This window comes from Corapipo altera, unplaced genomic scaffold (assembly GCF_003945725.1).
Source record: "Corapipo altera isolate COAL_440 unplaced genomic scaffold, ASM394572v1 201, whole genome shotgun sequence".
Lineage (NCBI taxonomy): Eukaryota > Metazoa > Chordata > Aves > Passeriformes > Pipridae > Corapipo > Corapipo altera.
This window is the reverse complement of record NW_020884940.1, coordinates 1714384-1733890: the sequence shown is the minus strand read 5'-3', so window position 1 is coordinate 1733890 and position 19507 is coordinate 1714384. Positions and strand designations below refer to the sequence as shown.

At 61.4% G+C, this 19507-nt stretch overlaps 2 protein-coding genes across 2 annotated transcripts; one reads left to right on the top strand and one right to left on the bottom strand.

Moving 5' to 3' along the window:
* MFSD2A (major facilitator superfamily domain containing 2A) lies at window positions 1-9741 on the bottom strand. The gene is made up of 14 exons (XM_027661075.1): window positions 9662-9741; window positions 9422-9544; window positions 8682-8806; window positions 5237-5360; window positions 5009-5087; window positions 4269-4441; window positions 4073-4163; window positions 3374-3495; window positions 3013-3096; window positions 2179-2262; window positions 1745-1857; window positions 1392-1535; window positions 1007-1183; window positions 1-652 (listed from the first exon to the last, which is right to left on the bottom strand). Exons 1-14 carry the CDS (start codon window positions 9737-9739, stop codon window positions 595-597), a joined length of 1575 nt encoding a protein of 524 aa, XP_027516876.1. The 5' UTR covers window positions 9740-9741; the 3' UTR covers window positions 1-594.
* A 5873-nt stretch (window positions 9742-15614) lies between these two features.
* On the top strand, window positions 15615-19501 carry MYCL (MYCL proto-oncogene, bHLH transcription factor). The gene is made up of 2 exons (XM_027661077.1): window positions 15615-16200; window positions 18525-19501. Exons 1-2 carry the CDS (start codon window positions 15696-15698, stop codon window positions 19094-19096), a joined length of 1077 nt encoding a protein of 358 aa, XP_027516878.1. The 5' UTR covers window positions 15615-15695; the 3' UTR covers window positions 19097-19501.
* The last annotated feature ends 6 nt before the right edge of the window (window positions 19502-19507 follow it).

The following is a 19507-nucleotide window of genomic DNA, read 5'->3' as shown; positions in this document are numbered from 1 at the left end:
TGCTGGCTTCCCCCACTTTTATGTAAATTAATATTAACAGGTCCTCGAGTTCGGTTTCTGTACAGATATATACAAACAGGAAACAGCTTCATATTTACATCATTAAGTTAATTGGGCCATATAAAAAAGAAAAGAACAGGTTCCCAAATTAGTGTCCTATGTACAGACAGCAGAGGTGAGCTCACGTGCTCGGCGCGGGCACACCGACAGTGTAATGTACACCAACCATCACCCTTGTCCCCCAGGTCACAGCCCACGGGGGCCAGGCACAGAGGGGCAGTGGGCACGAGTGTTCCAGGCAAAATGATCCCAATTCGGCCTTTTCTGCTCTCCAGGCCCCCGGCAGGATCAGTGCTTGTGTCCAGTGAGGCACACGAGTACCTCAGCGTGTGTAATGTACACTACCAGCGCTCTGTGCATCCCGTGGAAGGCACGAGACCGGCACAGATCCCGTGTTTTCCAGGTGGTGGATGCTCCACACGGCTTCTCCAGGTGCTCCAAAGGCAGACACCTGCATTGGCACAAGGCTGGGCCAGCCCAGAGAGGCAGAGTCCTTCGGAGAGCCCCGGTGGGAGCGGACAGACCCGGCCTGGGTCACACGATGCTGGCCAGTTCTGTGTTGTCCGACTCTGAGCTGCTGTTGCTCTCTCCCCTGGGGAAAAGAGTTGGGAAGGAGGCATGGAATGAGCCATAGAGCAAGCTCTGCATCCCAGCAATACCTGCCTTGGAGCATAGGAGCTTCTGAATGGCTCAAGAGGGATGTCCCCAGACAAGCTTTGTGCAGCAACTGGGGCGGGTTCCTGCTGATTTCCCAACACTTCACGCCACCTCTTTGGAAGTTGGGATTGGGAAAACAAGTCAGCCCTTCCCTCACCCCACCACCCACGGGTCCTGAAGGATTCCTGGACAAGTCATAGTGTGTCCCAACCCGCCTGGTCCTGCCCCCACACACCCCCACATGCTGGCACACCACGTTTGCCAGCTGGGGAGCACAGCTGGCACTCACCTTAAATCCTGCAGAGCTTTCTTGTTTTTCCTCCGTTTCTCCTCATCGATGGGATACAGCTTGAACAGGAGCAGGCCCAGCAGGATCAGCACCACGGGTGCAGCAGACACCAGCATCTTCAGGGTGAAGTTCACCTCGCTGGGCTGGGAGCAGCCCCGGGTCTGGTACCCTGCAAAGCTGTGGACAGAAAGGTACCTTCAGGCAGAGGAAATGGGGTTTCTAGGAGGTGAATTCATCCCTGCAGGGAGAGGTTTGGAGCACCAACTGGATTCAGAGCCCTTCAACTCCCTCCCAGCCCTTGGGAAGCAGAGATATCTGGATGTAGAGATGCAAGACTGGTCTCCCTCCCTTGCCACCACCCCTCAGCTCCCACGCAAGAACTCACTCTAGGCTGAGTGTGGAGATGCCCAGGGAGACCCCAGAGGTAAACTTGGTGAAGAAGACATAGAAAGAGAAGAAGATGGCTTCATGGCCATGGGAGCCAGGGTGCTGCAGCTTGAAGTCATCTACGACATCTGGGAGCATGGACCTGTGCAGAGAGCAGGATGGTGAACATCAGGACTGGGCCAACAGAGCACCTCCTCTCTGCTGAGAGGACTTCCCTCAATAGGCCCATATTGGACTGAAAACACTGCAAAGTGGCCTTTCAAGAATTTCTAACCCCCCCTCAGGCCCTGGAAGCACCTTGCCCAGCCCTGGGGGGCAGTGCTGGGAGCACCAGGCCCTCCTCACACTCACCAGGGCAGCAGGAAGGCGGCTGCGACGCTGATCCCGGCCGCGACAGCCACGATGTAGGTGACGATGAGGTTGCTGTCCAGGACAGCCACCAGGATGAGGAAAGGGATGGCAGACTGGAGAGGGGACAGAAATCAGGCTGGCATCAGCAATGCCTGACCCAGACCCCCTGCCTTTTCCCCTTCCCTCCCACACATCCCAGCCCTCCGACCGCAGGGACAGCCAGGGAACCAGTGGTGCTGCCTTTACTCCTGAGCCCCACAGCACCTTCCCTGCTGGCTTTGGCCACATCCACAGCAGCACAAACAGCAGAATGAGGGACAGGCACCAAATCATCCTTAGCAGCAGCCCCTGCCCAGCTCTGGGCCCTCTCAGAGGGACACAGCTCTGCTTTATCCCATGTGGGATCCACCTCCAGGCCCGAGGGACCCACTCACCGAGATGCCCACGTAGACAGCTGTCTTCTTCCCAAAGCGGGTAAGGAACCATTGCCAGAAGGGGATGGTCAGAGTGGCTGACAGCTATGGGAAGAGAAGGTCACACAGTGTCACAGGGTTCTCCTCTTGGGGAAAAGCTCTTCCCAGCAAGAAGCAGCTCCTGAGCACAGCCTCCTCCCATCACATTCCCAGCACCCGTGATTTCCACATGCTTCTGGGGCTGGCATGAAGCCACACGTGTGTGTGGGGCCATCTCCTCCCCCAGCGTGGAGAACCCTGGCACCACACCTGCACAAACATAGGGAGGACCCAACTCAGTCCTGGGTGCTGGGAAGGGACCTGATCTTGTCACCACAGGCACAGCATGGCCGGGAGCCAGGCTCTGGGGGGAAACATGGCACCTTGGGCCTTTTCACCCCATTGAGGAGAGGGTGGGAAGTGCTCCCAGGGATGAGGCAATCTGGAAAGGGCTCTCAAGGAGCTGTTTTGCTCCATCTTCCTGGCAGTAAACACTGAGATCCTTTTCTCGAAGCAGGGGGAAGGGAGATAAGTAGCAGGATTTGGACAAAAGGCCCCCATGGCTCCTGGTCTGCCCTGTCTCTGGCCGCCTTCATTCAGGAACAAAGGCCTTGCTGTTCCTGCCAACCCACCAGGCCTTTGCAGGACATTTGGCAGCTTCTTCTCCCTCCCCTTCTCCCAGGGGATCTTTGATCACTATCCCTGTGGCAGAGCACCACAGCCCCATGGCCTCCCTGCCCCGAGCTCCCATCCCATGCCAGTTCCCAGGGGGGACCCACTGGATCCCACCACGTTCCAGGACGGAGCCACACTCACCATGATGGCCAGGAGGATGTTCTGGAACTCGTTGCGGAAGCCCAGGGTGTAGGTGCAGAAGAGGGCAAAGTTTCCCTCCAGCAGCTGTGGAGGAGGCAGACAGGGATTAGGGGGGACACCCCACCTCTTCAGGGGGACACGCTCCTCCTCCCACAGCTGCACCCCGGGCACAAGCAGGGGAAGAAAGTGGCCATTCATTGATCCATCCGAGGGCACGAGGCCACATCCTTCCTCTCTGCCCTGGGGCAGCTCCGGCCCAGGGAGCTGCCACCTCACATGCTCCCAGCCCACCAGGATCGTCCCTGCAGCCACCCCCAAGCTGTGCTGCTGCCATTCCCTCTCCCCAGTCCTTCCAGCTCACCATGAAGCCCAGCGAGGTGAAGAGGAAGCCAGCAATGAGCTTGATGTAGGCACCGTGGTTCATCACCAGCCTCAGCCCCTGGAAGAAGGAGACAGGCTCGTCCGACTGGAGCTCAGAGGACTCTGGGGAGCAGAGCAAATCAGCCCATCGTTAGTCCCACCGAAACAGCACCCCTGGGTGCAAGGGGTGCAGGGCCCCATCCTGCTGCTCAGCACCCTGCACAAACCCCTGCCCCTCTACAGCACCCCACCCCAGGGGAGTCAGGGCAATCCCTGCCCTCATGCAGGGGTCCCTCAGCCCCATGGGGGAGAGAGGGCGGCCTGGCTGATCCCTCATGGGATAAGCAGGGGGAGGGAAGGACAGAAGCTACTGGACTTTGGATATCACATCACCCTGGGATATCCTAATTGGCATTGGCAACCTTGGCCAGCCAAAAATGTGCAAGATAAAGGTTATCTCTGACAATGCAGAGCAGAGCTAAGCCCTCGTGGCTGTGCCTGACACACTCGAGATGCTCTAGTCTCCTCCCTTATGCAGCACCTCCCTGGGCCCCCAGACCCAGAGCTCAGCTCTACCCACTCCTCTCCTCTGGGGCTTGACCCGTGAATGAGGGGCCAAGGGCTCAGCCAGGCTCCTGGAGAGGAAGGAACCACAGCATTTCCACAGGTGTGGGGTGTTGCAGCACCTCCTGAGCCTCACCTCTCTTCTCCCGCACGCCCGCCCACAGGATCAAGGCACAGAGGATGTAGAGCCCCCCGATGACCCCCGCAGCAATCATGTAGGCATTTCTCTGTGCAAGAGAGAGGGGGGACAGGTGAGGAAGGGGCTCATCCCAGGAATCAGCCTGGTCCAAAGGGCAAGGAAACATGGCAGGGTCTCCCCCCCCTCAGCTTACGGTGTCTGTGAGTGAGCCGGTGTCGTGGGTCATGTTTAGCTCCTCCAGGGCCACCGAGGAGTTGGTCATGCCAAAGAAAAGGGGGCTCTCGATGCAGGGAGTGTCTGCTTTGCCCACGATCTGGCCCTGGATGGCGGTGCCCAGCACAGTGCCCAGCACTTCCACAGTCATACCTGGAGGGAGAAGCCAGAGGGACTGAGCACAGCCCTTGGGCACCCAGGGCGTGGGTGCAAACCCTCATCCACAGCAGAGCCTCCCCAGCTGCCCTTCACTGCCCTTCACTGGGAGAAATGAGCCAGCTCAGCTCTGCTACAGCTCCTTCCAAATCCCCACATGATGAAGCCACAGGGAAGGAAAGTGCCTGCTGGGGAAACTGAGTCAGAGAGACAAGCCAAGCTGTGGTCATGTGGCTCCCACTGCTGCATGATGGAGCAGGAGGAAAAGCTCAGGAGCTCAGACTCCCCATCATCTGCTCCAGGCAGAGCCATAACAGGGATCATCTCCCCTTCAGCCCAGCTCACATCAGACCAGACAAGGATGTCTGCTGGAGGAGCCAGGGAAGAGGAACGGGAAGAGCTGGACCAGCTGCAATTCGAGCCCTGAATGATCATCACACACCACCCTCGGGATGGAGGGGCAATCAAAGGAGCCCTTGCAGGAGGGTTTATAAGGAGGATCTCCCTAGTGAGAGTTGGGGGGAAGGGGAGGAGGAAGGGAGGAACAAGGGGGGGAACTCTTACGGTAGGCAGTGGCCGAGTCCCGCTCGCTCTGCTCCCTGCTGATGAACATGGTCAGTGCTGAGTAAGGCACGTGAAAGCACTGCAATGGCACAAGGAGAATTGGCTCAGGGAAAGTGTAACAGCCCAGGGGACCTGGGGCAGGGGAGGACCTGCCCCTCCGTGCAGCTCAACATGGGGGAGGCAGGGACTGGTCCCCTCCATCCCTGGTGTGTGCAGAGCCCAACTCACTGTCACGAGGGTCTGGAAGACGCAGTAGAAGACAAGATACCACATCACTTGGCCTCTGGAGATGTCTGGCACAAACCAGATGAGGATGTAGGAGATGACAGCGAATGGGGTGGAGAAGATGATCCTTTGGGAGAGCAGAGTGTTAGTCTCATGGGCACACAGGGCCTGGGTAACCCCACCAGCCCAGGTCCCCCTGCTTCCACACATCCAGTGGGGTTCAGGTACCCAATCTGGGGGGCTCCTGAGCTGCCCCAGCGTGGCCCACCCGGCTCCAACCCTTGGCCAGGAGGTGGTTGCCCCAGGGGTGATCCAAACCAGGCTGAAGGCAGCAGCTCGGGTGTCACAGGGTGGAAAGGGCTGACTCAGACTTCCAGGGAAGAGCTTTACTTGCAAGAACAGACATACCTCCTTCCATGGAAGTGATTGATCTGTTCTTGCCTTTGGCTTCCACCCTCAGACCCAACCTCTTCCCCAGGCAGCACTGCTGTGTTCAGCAGGATGCAATCACCTCCCTCATCCTGGCAAGAGCTGAGGAGCAGCTGGGGGACAGCCAGGCAGCTCAGCCGTGCTCCCCAGCAGCCAAAAACCTCTCACCAGCTTGGCTTTGCTGCCAGGCCACCCCAAGCCCTGGTCCTGGGGTCACTCTAGTTCTGCTGGCAGCAATGGGGCAAACCACCAGCCAGCAGCAGCCTGGCTCCTTCTTCCACCTCTGCCCAACTTCCCAGAGCTGTGGGAGCAGGGGCATGGGATGCAAAACACAACAGAGGATCAGAGGGGATTGCTGAAGTGCTGGTCCCTGCAAGACCAGCCAGCAAAGGTGATGGGAGCAAGAAGCCATCCAGGGCACCTGCTCACTTCATCCAGGGGATCTCATAACCGCTGTCCTGGTGCAGGACAGCCAGGACACAGCTCTGCCCTGTACCAGCACCCCGAGGACACCACAGGCTCCCAGGACCCCACAGCACTCCAGGAAGCACAGGAGGAATTCCTCCTCCTGGAGGGAAGCGAGCCAGGTGTTGAGGTCACATCCACATCTGTTTAGGAGATGGATTTTTGCTCGGTGATTTGCGAGCATCCTGAGCTCCACAAACTCCAGGAGGCTGCGTCCTGGAGCGGATCCAGCAGAACTGGGCACGGGACCGATCCACACACGGCCAGAGCTGGCCCTGCACTGCCAGGGTACAGTGAGATCTTTCCGTCGGGGCTGACGTACAGGACGCAAAGTTTAAATTTAAAGTCGGGCAGGGAGGTGGGAGGGGGGGTAGATCGAGAAACTGGATCTCCATGGATGGAGAGCGACAGAGGCGCTGCACAGGACCCAACACATGCACATTCTTCCGCACCCACGTCACCCTCTCGGGGAAGAGGTGGGGGGAGGAAAGGGGCGAGCCTGCTCCAGCCCCTCCTCTGCTGCCGCTTATCGCCGAGCACATACGTGGAGCCCGGGGAAATGCTGAATGAATCACCAGAGCAGCGGCGGGAAGAGCGTCACGCTGCCCGTGGGCGCCTGAACGTCAGATGCGCCGGTTCCCCGTGGGTCACCCCAGCCCCGACACCGGGATGCTCAGCCCCGGCCAGGGCTGACCGGCAGCTCCGGGCAGACACTGAGGAGTGACTGAGAGTAACCCCTGACCCAGGCCGAGGTGATTAAGGCGCTCGGAGGCGGCTGCCGTGACGCGCTCGCCCGCTCATTGGCCCCGGCGCGATGGTGTGTTCCTTTGTGCCGCGCTCACACCCCTTCCCGGCCCCGCCGTTTTTAACTGTTTGCAAACGGCTGCCGCCCCGGAGAAGGTCAAAGCCGGGGGGTTCCTCCGTCAACGACACAGCGAGGAAAAGTTTAGTCACCGGGATGTCTGGGGTGGTCAAGGAAAAGGGGATCCCAGCTCTTAGCTGGAAGTCCCAGCTCAGAGCAGAATCCACGAGGGTGGGGGGAAAGAGGAAGCAGCCACTGGATGAGCTGCTGGGAAAAAAACGTAACAAAAAGTGTTTCGAAAGGAAAGAATTGAAAGGGAGAGAAGTGATGGCCCTCAGAGAAGGTCTCCTCGCCCATCTAAGGAGCTGGAGCAGCCGTGAGCTTTGAGCTGAAGGCAGCAGGAGCCACAGATCAGCCCCTTCAGAACCTGGCAATAAACCCTCACGCACGGGGGGTTACACAGAGTCATCTCATGGGTGCTGAGGGTTGGGGTCTGGCAGCAGCCTCTGAGACCACCCCAGTGCCTGCAGCTCCTGGCTTTGCAGGCAGGGAAACTGAGGCAGCACCGGCAGCTCTGCAGCCACAGCAGCAACACCAGCCTGGGGCTGTGCAGCCCCAGACCGCCAGCAAACCCTGGGTTTAAGAGGTTTAAAATCAGCTCAACTCCATCCAAACTGGACTCAGCGGGCAGCCCTTGAGCCATGTACAATAGCAACAAGCTCCGGCTGCCCCGGCACTGCTGAGGGGCCCAGAGCGAGCTGAAAGCTCTGGCTAATTTTAACGAAGCGGGAGCCGCTTGGAGGAATGCAGCCGCTCCATCCCCACCCCCTGCCTTGAGATTAGGGCGAGCAGAGCCATCCCTGGCTGTCCCACACAGCCCAGCCAGCCCCGTGCTAATCTCCAGACCCCAGACCCGGCCGCGCGCGCGGCTGCGGGGCAGCTATTTCAGGCCGTGCGTGGAGCCTGGCTCCAACAACTGCCTGCTGCTGCCCAGAGCTATTCCAGGAAAGCCAGGAAGCAGAGGGTATAATCTGCGGGGGAAAGGACTGCGTCCCTCCAATTCCACTCCCCCCATGCCCACCCTCTTCGCTGCATTGTATTTCAGCAATCCCACAGGCGCCCGGGGTTATTTTAGCACAGGACATGCCACCAGGGCCACACCGAGGCATTAGCGCCCTGCAACGCTCCCGCACAGGGACAGGTGCTCATGGATGTCCTAAATCTGCCCCGGGTGAAGGCACGAGTCATTTGGGGGTTCACCAACCCCATGCCATCTGCTCCAAGCTCCCCGCTCCCGAGGGCGGGCGGGAGCATCCACGTGCGGTCACCCAGCTCCATGACAGCTGTTTTCCTGCCCTCGTGACTGTCAGCCAGCACCCACCACCACGCACCTCCGCACACACCCCCGTCCCTCCTCCTTTTGGGTGTGATGCCATCTGCTCTGCTGGCACTATGGCCCTGCCACCACCGCTGAACAAAGTCCAGCAGGGAGGTTGGAGCTCACAGGTGCAGTGACACGGAGGTCAGCCAGGTCAGGCTGACCAGCCAAAGCAACCCGCACAAACTTGAGGCCTCCCAGCTGTTGGTGGCACCTTGGGCTTTTTTTTGGGGCACTTGGCACATCACCTAGGTGAGCCAGGGCGTCAGCACGTCCTGCCCTGCACGCCTCATGCCAGGGGATACTCAAAGCTGACACTCAAAGTGCTGTGACACATCAGGCAGGGAATGCAGGGTGCTACCAGCAGCTCTTACCAGGGCATCAGGCGGCCGAAGCAGGTCCATGAGGATTTGCTGATGAAGAAACCCACCATGGGGTCCGTGATGGCATCCCAGGCTCGTCCCACAAACAGGATGATGGAGGCATAGAAAGGATCCAGCTGCAGGAGGAAGGTCTTGTGTCAGCACATGCAAACCCCCAGTGCCCCCGGCTGCCCTTCCCGAGCCCCTCAGGACCTTCCCAACCCTACCTACAGCAACCCCGCTGCCATTTGGGAGCAGGGGACGAGTCTCTTGGTCTCTCCCGCTCGTTCAGGGGGGACGCCTAGTCCCTCCGAGCGCTGCCCCACCACACTCTTTCCACACCAAACTCCCACATCTCGGAGCAGAGTTCCCCAAACCCACTCCGCAGCCAGCACGAGGGAGCCCACAGGCTCTTCTCCCGCGGCTTCCTTGCCTTCGTTGTTTCACACCGACCCGGCGCGCTGCGGGCCCGTGGGACGCGTCCTGTCCCCCCCCCAAAAACAGCCACCACCAGCCCGTTTTATCGCGCGGGGAACCCAAGCACGGAGCGGCCGCACAGCAACACGCGTGGGAGCGGCCCGCGGGAAACCCGCAGCCCCCGGAGGGACTCCCGCCCCCGCGGGGCGATTCCAGCGGGGGCCGGGGCATTTCCAAGCCTCGGGTACGTCCATCCGACGGGCAAAGCGGCACGGGGAGCTCCGAGACCCCCGGCCCCGGCCTTTCCCCCCCGCCAGCCCCGGTCCCAGCCATACCTGCGCCACGTCCAGGAGGTAGATCTGGAGGAAGAAGCCGAGGGCGCAGCCCGTGATCTGGTAAGGAGCCCCCCCGACGGCGTAGCACAACTTGCTGCACACCGACAGCCGCTCGCGGCTCTCCTGCAACCGGGACCTGGCGTTAGCCACACCGGGAAGCGCCCCCCGGCCCGACATGCCCCGTCCCGTCCCCTCCCGTCCCGTCCATCCCACCCCCGCCGAGGCGGTCCCGGCGCTCACCTTGCGGCGGTGCTGGCGGCAGAGGGGGGGCAGGAGCCCCCCTGCCCCGGCCCGCTCGGCGCCGCCGCCCCCGGCCATGCCGTGCGCGATGAATGGGGCCGCGCCGCCGCCGCCCGCCCTTGTACCGGCAGCGCCCGCCCCGGGAGGGGCTGCGCCGGCCCGCCCCCGTCCGCCTCCCGGCGAGCGGCTGCCTCCTCCTCCTCCTCCTCCTCCCTCTCCTTCTTCTCCTCCTCCTTCTCCTGCCTCGGCCCTTCCCCACCCCCCTGTCCGCCCACCCGTCTGTCCCCGTCTTTCCTCTGCGTCTCTGCTGTCTCACATCCCCTCATCCCTCCATTCCTGCATTCTTCTACCCCTCAGCCCACCCCCCCGCTCCATCCCTTCCCTTCAATTCCAGCTCTTCATCGCTTAAAATCGAAGAATAGTTTGGGTTGGAAGGGACCTTAAAGACCATCTCGTCCCATTGTGCCAGGGGCAGGGACACTTTCCACTAGCCCAGGTTGCTCCAAGCCCTGTCCAGCCTGGCCTTGGACACTTCCAGGGATGGAGTATCCACCACCTCTCTGGGCAACCTGTGCCAGTGTCTCACCACCCTCATCATAAAAAGCTTTATAATATCTATAGCTAACATAAATAATTTAGTTTATAACCATCATCCCTATCACAACAGGTCCTACTAGAAAGGGTGCAGTGCTGCAGTGACCCCAGCACTGGATGGTGACGTGTACATAGATCCCAGCACCTCTCAGCTGTGCCAGGTGCTGTTTGCCAACCAATGAGCACACATAGACCAGTGCCAGTGTCGTGTCACTGCAGTGACAGCCACCAACTCTGCTTGGCTCAGGCAACTGATCAAAGATCACCCCAAGACGGGACTGCAGAGCAGGGCTGAGCCAAGGGGGCCAGCGTGGCACCAGTGCCATCACCTGACTGCCGCGTGGGACTGGGCATGGGGACAGGGTTGGGCAGGGAGGACGAGCAGCTGGCACCCAACAGAGACCTGGGGCGCAGCAGAACCTGAGTGGGTGCTGGGGATGAGCAGGGTGGGCAGCCCCTGGCATGGAGCAGTGAGTGGCACAGCAGCTCCGTACACTCCCTGGTTTCAGAACTGAGCTGGTGTCACTGCTGACTCACAGTTTCCGGCCCCTCACACACGTGCAGTGGGTTCTCCCAGCGCTGCTGTGTGTCACAGCCCCGTGTCTGGCCACACTGGGAGCTCAGAGCTGCTACCCACTGGGGACAGGGACCTGGGTGAGGCTTCAGAGTGTCCAAATTTGTTCAGTGACGCAAAATACCTTGAAACAAGAGGTGAGTGAGGTGTGGACAATGCCACTCATCCGGTCAGTGTGAGAGAGACCTGCCCCTGGCTCCTCGTCCTGCTGTGCTGTGCTGGCTCTGGGTGCTGGTGTGGAGCAGAGGGTCCTGGTCACCTTCTTGCTGGCAATGACCATGTCCCTGGGCAGCACTGGTGCAGCCACTGGGGACACAGAAACACAGACTGGGTTGGGTTGGAAGGGACCTTAAAGACCATCTCGTTCCAACCCCCTACCCGGGCAGGGACACCTCCAGTGTGACGCTTTCAGGGACATTCATGTGGGTTTGTGTCCCTGCCTGAGACAGTCCTGCACCACTCTGAAAACATAGATTTGGATCCCCCAAAGCTCTCTGGTTCCCAAAGACAGGTAACCAGGGGAGGTGTGTTTAAGTCTGCCTCAGTTTCCCTTTCCACAGAAAAAAACCTCTTTTGAAGGAACAGAGGGGACACTTGACTGACACTTGATCTGGAGGGACCAGACTCCCCTCTGTGTGTGACCCCAGCACTATTACTCTGCTCCCTTTGTCCCAGAGGCTCCTCAGCTCCTGGGAATGCTTTTGGCATTCCTGTCCTTGAGTAAAGCACTCAAAAACCACCTCCTGGGCAAACTCTGCTTTAGGGGAACAAAGAGATGGCCTTTGAGAAGGAGATTGTGTGGAAAGATCACAGATAGGTGAGCTCAGCCTTACATATGAAGAGAAGAAGTAGACAGACCAGGATTTCTCAGGATTAGGAGGATTTTCTCCCCCAAATCTGGTATTGCACAATTTCCTCTGGGGGATTTGAGATCTTCCTCCCAAGCAGATGCTCTGGGGGATCCTCACAGCAGTAAAGGGACTGCCAAGGGCTGATCCCTGTGGGGGTGTCAGTGCAGCAGCTCCCACCAGGTTTGGGGTCCCCAAGGTACAGGTGGTTGGGGCTGGGCCACTCCCAAGGTCACCTTCATCAGTGTGATGGTCTGGCAGGCACAACCTGAGCTCAGATACCCTTTGACGGTGACAATGTGCCACATCCCTCAGATGGGGACACCAGTGGGGACTCTTCATGGGCTGAGCCCCAAATACTGACCTCGGGGACAAGGAAGAGGGATGGGGACTGCTGCTCCAGTGCATGATGCCATCTCCTGCCACCCACACCTCCTGCTGTCATGCATCCGGCACAGCCTAGAGCAGGATCTGAGCAAGTGTGAGAGCACCTGAAACCAGACAGCCCTGCCAGGCTGGGCCAGCCAGGATGGGAAGGATGGGCTTGGGGGAAAATGGCAGTGAGATGGTCACAGAGCTGCCGGGGTGACACAGTGAGTGCCTCAGTGTGGCTCCCCAGCACCGAGAGAGCACTGCCCCAATGTCACAGAGCTTCTCCAGGGCTCAGGGCACCTCCTGGCACCAGGCAGGGTGTGACGGGGGCAAAATGGGTCTGGAGGGGGGAGGAGACAGCAAAACTGGAGCCAGTGGTGCAATTTCCTCTCCCTTCTCTGTCCTTCTCTGCTAAACTCAGAGTGGGTGGCTGCATGCCCAGAGAGCTGGGGCTGGCGTAACCCTGGGGCTGTGGGCACTGTCCCCCACCCGGGCTGGGAAGAATTTCATGGTGCTCCCATACCCCAAAGGGGCTCGGGTTGGCATTTCACAAGCACCCAGCCAGCCCCTGTGGCTGCTGCCCAGGGGACACATTGCACGTGGCAGCTGCCCTGTGCTGCCCACCCCTCTCCTGTGTGAGACCCTGGGGAGCAAGTCACAAGGCTGAGCAGGATGAGACAGGGCCAGGATGTGCTGGCACGTGGCTCACAGCCTCTGCTGTCCCTGGGGATCTGGGACCCCCACGGGGACAGCAGAGTGGCTTGAAGGCTGCTGCTGCAGCAGGATGGGGACAGCCAGAGGCAGAGCCCAGCTCAGGATGCCCCTGGACCAGGCTCAGGGTGGCTGCCCACCGTGGGGAAGCACTTTGGGGTCTCAAAGTCCAGCCCTGCTGTCACTGGGGATCCAAAGGGCACAGGGCCCCCGGGGAACTGCCTTTCATCATATGCTGGAGCCACGCCAGCCACGGCAGCTCCCGTGGGGCTGTGCCAGTGCCGGGGACACGTGCTCGGTGCTGGCTGTGGAGCTGTGCCACTCCCCTGCGACTCCGGGGCACGGCAAGAGTTATCCTGACCCGTGGGCGGCCCCTCCATCCCTGTCACCTGCAGTGCTGCCGCAGCCCCCGGGGCTCTCACCCATCCACCCACCCACCCACCCTGTTTGCGCAGCCGGCGCCGCAGCGAGAGGCTCTCGGCTCCTGTTTGCCCAGTGCCTGGAGAGGCCGGGATGAAAGGGCTGCGTGGCCCCTCCAGCCCTCTCCAGCGGTGCTTCCGCACCTTCAAAGCATCCGGAGCCCCTTGAAGCCGGGACAAGCACCTGCCTCACCCTGGGAAAAGCCGGAGACATCCCGGAGGGCAGCAGGGAGGGGGAAGGAGACGTGGCTGAGAGCTATAGGCTGTAGGAGGCTTTGCTTCTGTGCCCGAGGATGTGTTGGTGTTGGATGGAACAGGCGGTTTGGGGCAGTGCCAGCCGTGTCCCCAGCCATGATCACTTGTCCCTGCAGGTGCTGGGACAGGACAAGCCTCTGTGGCAGCTCAGTCTCTGCCCTCAGTGCAGGGTGATTTGTTTCCTACTGAGGAAGAGGGGGCATCACCAACGATGCCTTCCCGGGGAGGGGAAAGGACTGGGAGCAGCCCTAGGGTGGGAGGATTCTGGCCTGGGACAGGGCTGGGAACTGGGGCCAACGCTGAGACAGGAGCAGAGAGGGAGCATCAGCCCGGGCTCCAAGGGTATACCCGGATCCCGTAGCTCCTGCCCCAGCCCCACGGGCATGCGGGCAGGATTGGGATGCTCAGGGCTGCTCTGGAAGGGCCAGGAGGGCATGCAGGGTGCTGCGGCCACCGCGGGGACCTCACGGCAGCGCCGCGGCTGGGAAACCACAGCCCCGGGCGAGCACCAGCACCCTCCCAGACGCGGGACCTGGTGAAGCTTCGCAAGCTCCGCTGCGCCCCGAGCCAGCAAGGGAAGGGCTGGAGCTGCCTTTGGGCACACCGGGACACGTCGGGCTCCCCCGGGGCACCCCACCCGCGTGAGGACTCCGGGCCAGCCGCCAGCCCAGTTCCCGCTCCCGGCGCTGCTCCTCTGCCTCCCCCCGTGCCCGCCTCGGCAACGGGGAAACTGAGGCACGGAGCAGCGCCGGCCCCCCGCGCTGCCCTCCACGCGGGTCGGGGTGCCCGTGGGGTGTCCCCGCCGCGTCCCCGTCCCCGCCGCCCCACGGACGGTGGTTCGCGGGCCCAGCAGGTGGCGCCCCGCGCCCGCCGGTGGCGGCGAACGGAGCCCGGGACCGGGAGGGACCGAAGGGAACCGGGGGAAACGGGGGGGAGCTGTGATGGACCGAGCTGGGCAGCGCTGGTTCGTGCGGGGCTGGGCTGGGCTGGGCTCGTCTGTGCTGATCCATGGTGGGCTGCACTGCTCTGGGCTGTATTGGTCTGTACTGGGCAGTGCTGGTCTATGCTGGGCTACACTGGGCTGACTGCACTGGGCTGTACTGGGCTGTGCTGGTCCAGGAAGGGCCGTGCAGGGCTGGGCTGCACTGGGCTGTACTGGGCTGTGCTGGTGTATGAAGGACCATAGAGGGCTGTGCAGTGCTGGGCAGCACTCGGCTGTGCTGGGCTATACTGGTGGCTGAACTGGGACAATTTCCTCCCAGCATGGCCAATGCTGCATCCCAGGGACCAGTGCCCAGCATCCCCCTCCCTCCCAGCTCCCACTGCCACCGGCTGGGGCAGATCCTCTGTCCCCATCCACTCTGGGTGGCAAAAGGAGGGTGCTGGGGCTGAAGTGGGTTTACACAGGCTGTGGGGGCAATCTGCTCATTCCAGGTGGACTTTGTACCAGCATGTGTGTGTGTGTGTGTGTGCAATGATGTCACAGCTGTTAGTCCACGAGGTGCAAGTCTCTCCATGTCCTCATAACATTAATTGCTCTTCCTAGAGGGACCCTGGCAGTGGAGAGATGCAGCATCCTGCTGGGCTTGCTCGGATCCCACCATCTTATATTGGATGTTGGGGAGAAATTCCTCCCTGTGAGGGTGGGGAGGCCCTGGCACAGGTTGCCCAGAGAAGCTGTGGCTGCCCCATCCCTGGACGTGTCCAAGGCCAGGTTGGATGGGGCTTGGAGCCACCTGGGCTAGTGGAAGGTGTCCCTGCCCATGGCAGGGGGTGGAACGAGATGAGCTTTAAGGTCCCTCCCAACCCAAACCACTCTGATTCCATAATTCCATGGTGCTCCAGTTCGCTTTGCCATCATGCTCAGCAGAATGTCCCCAGGCTGGTGGCATCGCTGCGTGCCTCTCCTTGCAGAGGGGGGGACCCCCAAACCCTGGCAGGACAGCGAGAGGCCCCCAGCGCAGCGCAGGGGGTGGCCGCTGGTTCAGAGCCCCGTTACCGGGGGCTCCGGGGGGGCCGCGGGATCGCTCCCACCGTGCCCTCCCGGGGGGGCGGGGAACAGGGCAGGGCCCCTCCCTCTATGAAATGCAGGCCCGGCGATTGGCGGGGGCGGGGCCGGGCTCCGCGGCCGGGCTATAAGAGCGGGGGGAACAATGCGCCCGCGGTCCCGGTTTGGGGGCTGGCGCCGGGGTGGGGGCTTCCCCTCATCCCTGGGGCTGCCCCCCGTTTTTTCTCTCTGTCTCCCCCTTCCCCATGCCGAGATGGAGTTTGACTCGTACCAGCATTACTTCTACGACCACGATGCCCAGGAGGATTTTCACCGCTCCACGGCTCCCAGCGAGGACATCTGGAAGAAGTTCGAGCTGGTCCCCACGCCCCCTCTGTCCCCGCTGGGTACCCCCGGGGAGAAGGGGTGCTGCTCGGGGGCGGAGGAGCGCTCGGGATGGCTCTCCCGGTATTGCCTCGCCGGGGAAGAGCCGGAGTATCTCATAGGGACCGGACAGATCTTCGGGAACCTGAGCGCTTTCATCCTCAAGGATTGCATGTGGAGCGGATTTTCAGCCCGGGAGAGACTGGAGAAGGCGATGACAGAGAAACTTTCCACGGGCACGCAGAGAGCCACCCCACTCAAACCCTCCTTCGCGCAGGATTTTGGGTTCAGCAGCTCCGTGAGCGAGTGCGTGGATCCCGCTGCCGTCTTCCTTTGCCCGCTGGCCGAGAGCAAGATCCCCGCATCCTCGGGATCCGAGGGCCAAAGCGACTCCGGTAAGGGATGGAGCTGCTCCGGGTGCGGGCTGCCCCGGCCCAGCCACGCTCCAGCCTTGCTGGAGCCCGGCGTGGAGGACACGCGTGTCCACACATGTGCGTGCCGGGAGCCTCCCAGCCGGGCTGCGCCTTTGTTGAGGCTCCAAGCGAGCCCCGGTCCCGGCCCCACGAACAAAGCGGGCTCGGCTTCTCCCCTTCCCGCGGGGCTTCTGCTCGGGAACCCCCTGCCCCTCTCGGGACGGTGCGTGGGGCTCTGGTGGCCCGTCTCCCTCGTCCCGGGAGCCTCGTGGGCAGGTTGAAGGGCAAGTTTGCAGCTCGCCGTGGGAAGTTTTGGTTTTTCGAGCGTCGCAGCGTGCCCTGCTGCCGGCTCGTAACTTCGGCTGATTCCTCCTACGCTCCCACGGCCCACCCGGGACGGGCTTCCCTCGGGACAAAAGGCAAATTATCCCCTGGGGGCAGCAGGTTTGGGAGCAGCGGCGTGTCCCCCGAGGCGGTGGCTCCGTGGGACGGGCAGGAACAGCCGCATCAGCTTCCCAGCCCAGCCCCGGGGCACGTCTGCCTGTCCCGCGTGGGGGTGTTCACACGGGGGCTCGGCCTGGGAAGCGGATGCCTCCGAAACCCACCAGCCAAGGGCGACGTGGCTCCACCCTCTCCCCCCGCATCTCCCCCGTCTCGCACCAATTTTCAATCCTTATTTACAAACACCCCCCGGGGCTCTCCAACCACCCCCATCCCCAGTCCCGCAGCCCCGGCGGGGGCCGTGCGCTGTTTCCCTCGCTCCCACGGAAGCCGGGCTGACTCGGCTGACGCGGTGCCGTGACCCCGTTAATAAATCTGCCGGTGGCCGCCACCTGCGCCGGTGAGTCACGGCGCGGGAAGGGCGCTTAATGCCATTAAGGAGCCCGGGCACTGTAAGCAGGTCGCGGGCGTTAAGAGGCTTAACCCAAATATGTGGGGCCGAGCGGGGGCCCGCGGGGGTCCCGGCGGGGTCCCGGTGCCGCGGGGGTCCCGGTGGGGTCCGGCCGCGCCACGTGGGCGCCGAACAAAAAGCAACAGATTGCAAACAATGAGAGCGGGCGCGGTGATGGACAGCAGCGGCGGCCAATGGGGTGGCGGGACGGCCGGTCTGCCCCGCCGGGCAGCCAATGGGCGGCTCCGAGGGGCGGGGCCCCGAGACACGACTTTTATTAATGAGCGGGGGGGGCTCCGTGTGTGTCCACGTGGCTGAGAACGGGCGGGTTGTGACACCGATGAGCGCGACCCTCGGCCTGTGTGGGCAATGAGTGCCACCCCCCCAGTGTCTCCAGTAGCAGGGTGGTTTGGGCTTGCTGAGCAGAGCCCCTGAAGCCTGGAGGGGCTGCGGTGTGGGCTGGGGGCCACCAGCAGGAATGTGCCCTGGAGGCCCAGGCCTCTGCCCACGGTGCTGGTGGGGATTTGGGTATTTCGGGGATTTGGGTATTTCACCTTTAGCGAGTGGCTGTATTTTCTCCCGAAGCTTAGGAAAAAAGTTGGAGGCGCATTTCTAAAGTGAGAGTGGTCACAAGGGTGCCTGCAGCCCGGTCACCTCGCTGTCCCCAGGGCCAGCTTCCTGCCACTGGGCTTTGCTGGCATAGGACAAGCTGCACTGACAACAGGCAGGGTGCTTTGGGGTCAGTTATGCTTTATTTAGGTCTTTCTGTTCCCGGCCTTGGGATGCCTTTGAGGTTCAGGGTCTGTTGGAGAGACCCCTTCACCTCTCCCTCCCCCCCTGCACAGTGGGGGATTGTCCCCTCTGTCCCCGGGAAGCCGGGGTTGAATGGGCTTTATCACTTGTGAAAAGTAACAAGTCACCGAGGTGGGAAGCTGCAGCCGAGAGGAACAAAGGGCAGCTCTGCCCCCACATCCCTCATTTACAATTCCAATGGGCCATGAAAGCACCCGACCGGGATGAACTTTGGAGCTAGGCTGTCCCAGCATCTTGCTCCTCCAGTCCCTCCCAAGCAGGAGGGCTCGAGTGTTTCTTGCCTGATGATCCTTTACATGAACACATGTTGCTCCTGGTGCTGAAGTGAGGCGGAAATAAAGCCCCGTCCCATTTTGGGGGACCAGGCACACGAATGTGGAGGGAATTCTGCTCCTCTCCATGCAATGGTATTGGAAGAGCACTTAAATCACATAGTCCTTTCTGGAAGTCACAGAGTGACTTTTCAGTGCATGGACCAACTTCAGTGGGACAGCAGCAGGGAGATTGTCCAGGGGGGCTCTGGGGACTCCCACAAAGGGGTGACTGGTGGTTCCCAGCTGACAGGGATTTGTTCTTTCTTTGCCATGTCTGTTTTGAGCAGAAGGAGAAGAGATCGATGTGGTGACGGTGGACAAGAGACAATCGCTCAGCCTGAGGAAGCCGGTGACCATCACCCTGCGTGCAGACCCCCTGGACCCCTGCATGAAACGATTCCACATCTCCGTCCACCAGCAGCAGCACAACTACGCCGCCCGCTCGCCACCAGACTCCTGTCCCCCACCGGAGTCACCCCAGCAGGACCAGGACCGGGAGGAGGACGAGCCACCGAGCGCTGCAGAGCCAGTCCCTGCCATCACACCTCCTGAGCCCGGCTTGCCAAAGCTCAGCAGCAGCCCCGGCTCCGACAGCGAGGACGTGGCCAAGAGGAAAAACCACAACTACCTGGAGCGCAAGCGGCGCAACGACCTGCGCTCGCGGTTCCTGGCCCTGCGGGACCAGGTGCCCGGGCTCGCCAGCTGCCCCAAGACGCCCAAGGTGGTGATCCTGAGCAAATCCTCCGAGTACCTGCAATCGCTCATCAGTGCCGAGAGGCGGATGGCAGCCGAGAAGCGGCAGCTGCAGCAGCGCCAGACCCAGCTGCTCAAAAGGATTGCTCACCTCAAGGGGCACTAGCACCCAGGGTACCCCCCTGCCCCAGTCCCCACAACCCCCCTGGCTCCCTCTCAATTTGCACATTTTTTTTTTTTTAATTATTTTTTGGTTGTTTGTTGAACTGTTGGCCCCGGGGGGCTGGAGCACGCGGCGGTTGCTGCATGTGGGGTGGCCGTGGTGCTGCTCCTGGATGAGGGAATGGGGCCACAGTAGAGACCCCCCCCATGGTATCACCTGCCTGGGGCTGGTTTCTTGGCATCAAGTGTTGCAAGATTTCCCCTGTCCCTGCTGTGAAGCTTTGTCAAGTGATTACTTCAATTCAAGAGCTCAACTCTACTCCCGCTCCCCACCCCTCTCTGCCGTTTTCCACCAACAGCATCACTGGGAGCTGCCCCTGGGCATCCATCTCGCCCTAAAAATCCCAAGCAACCA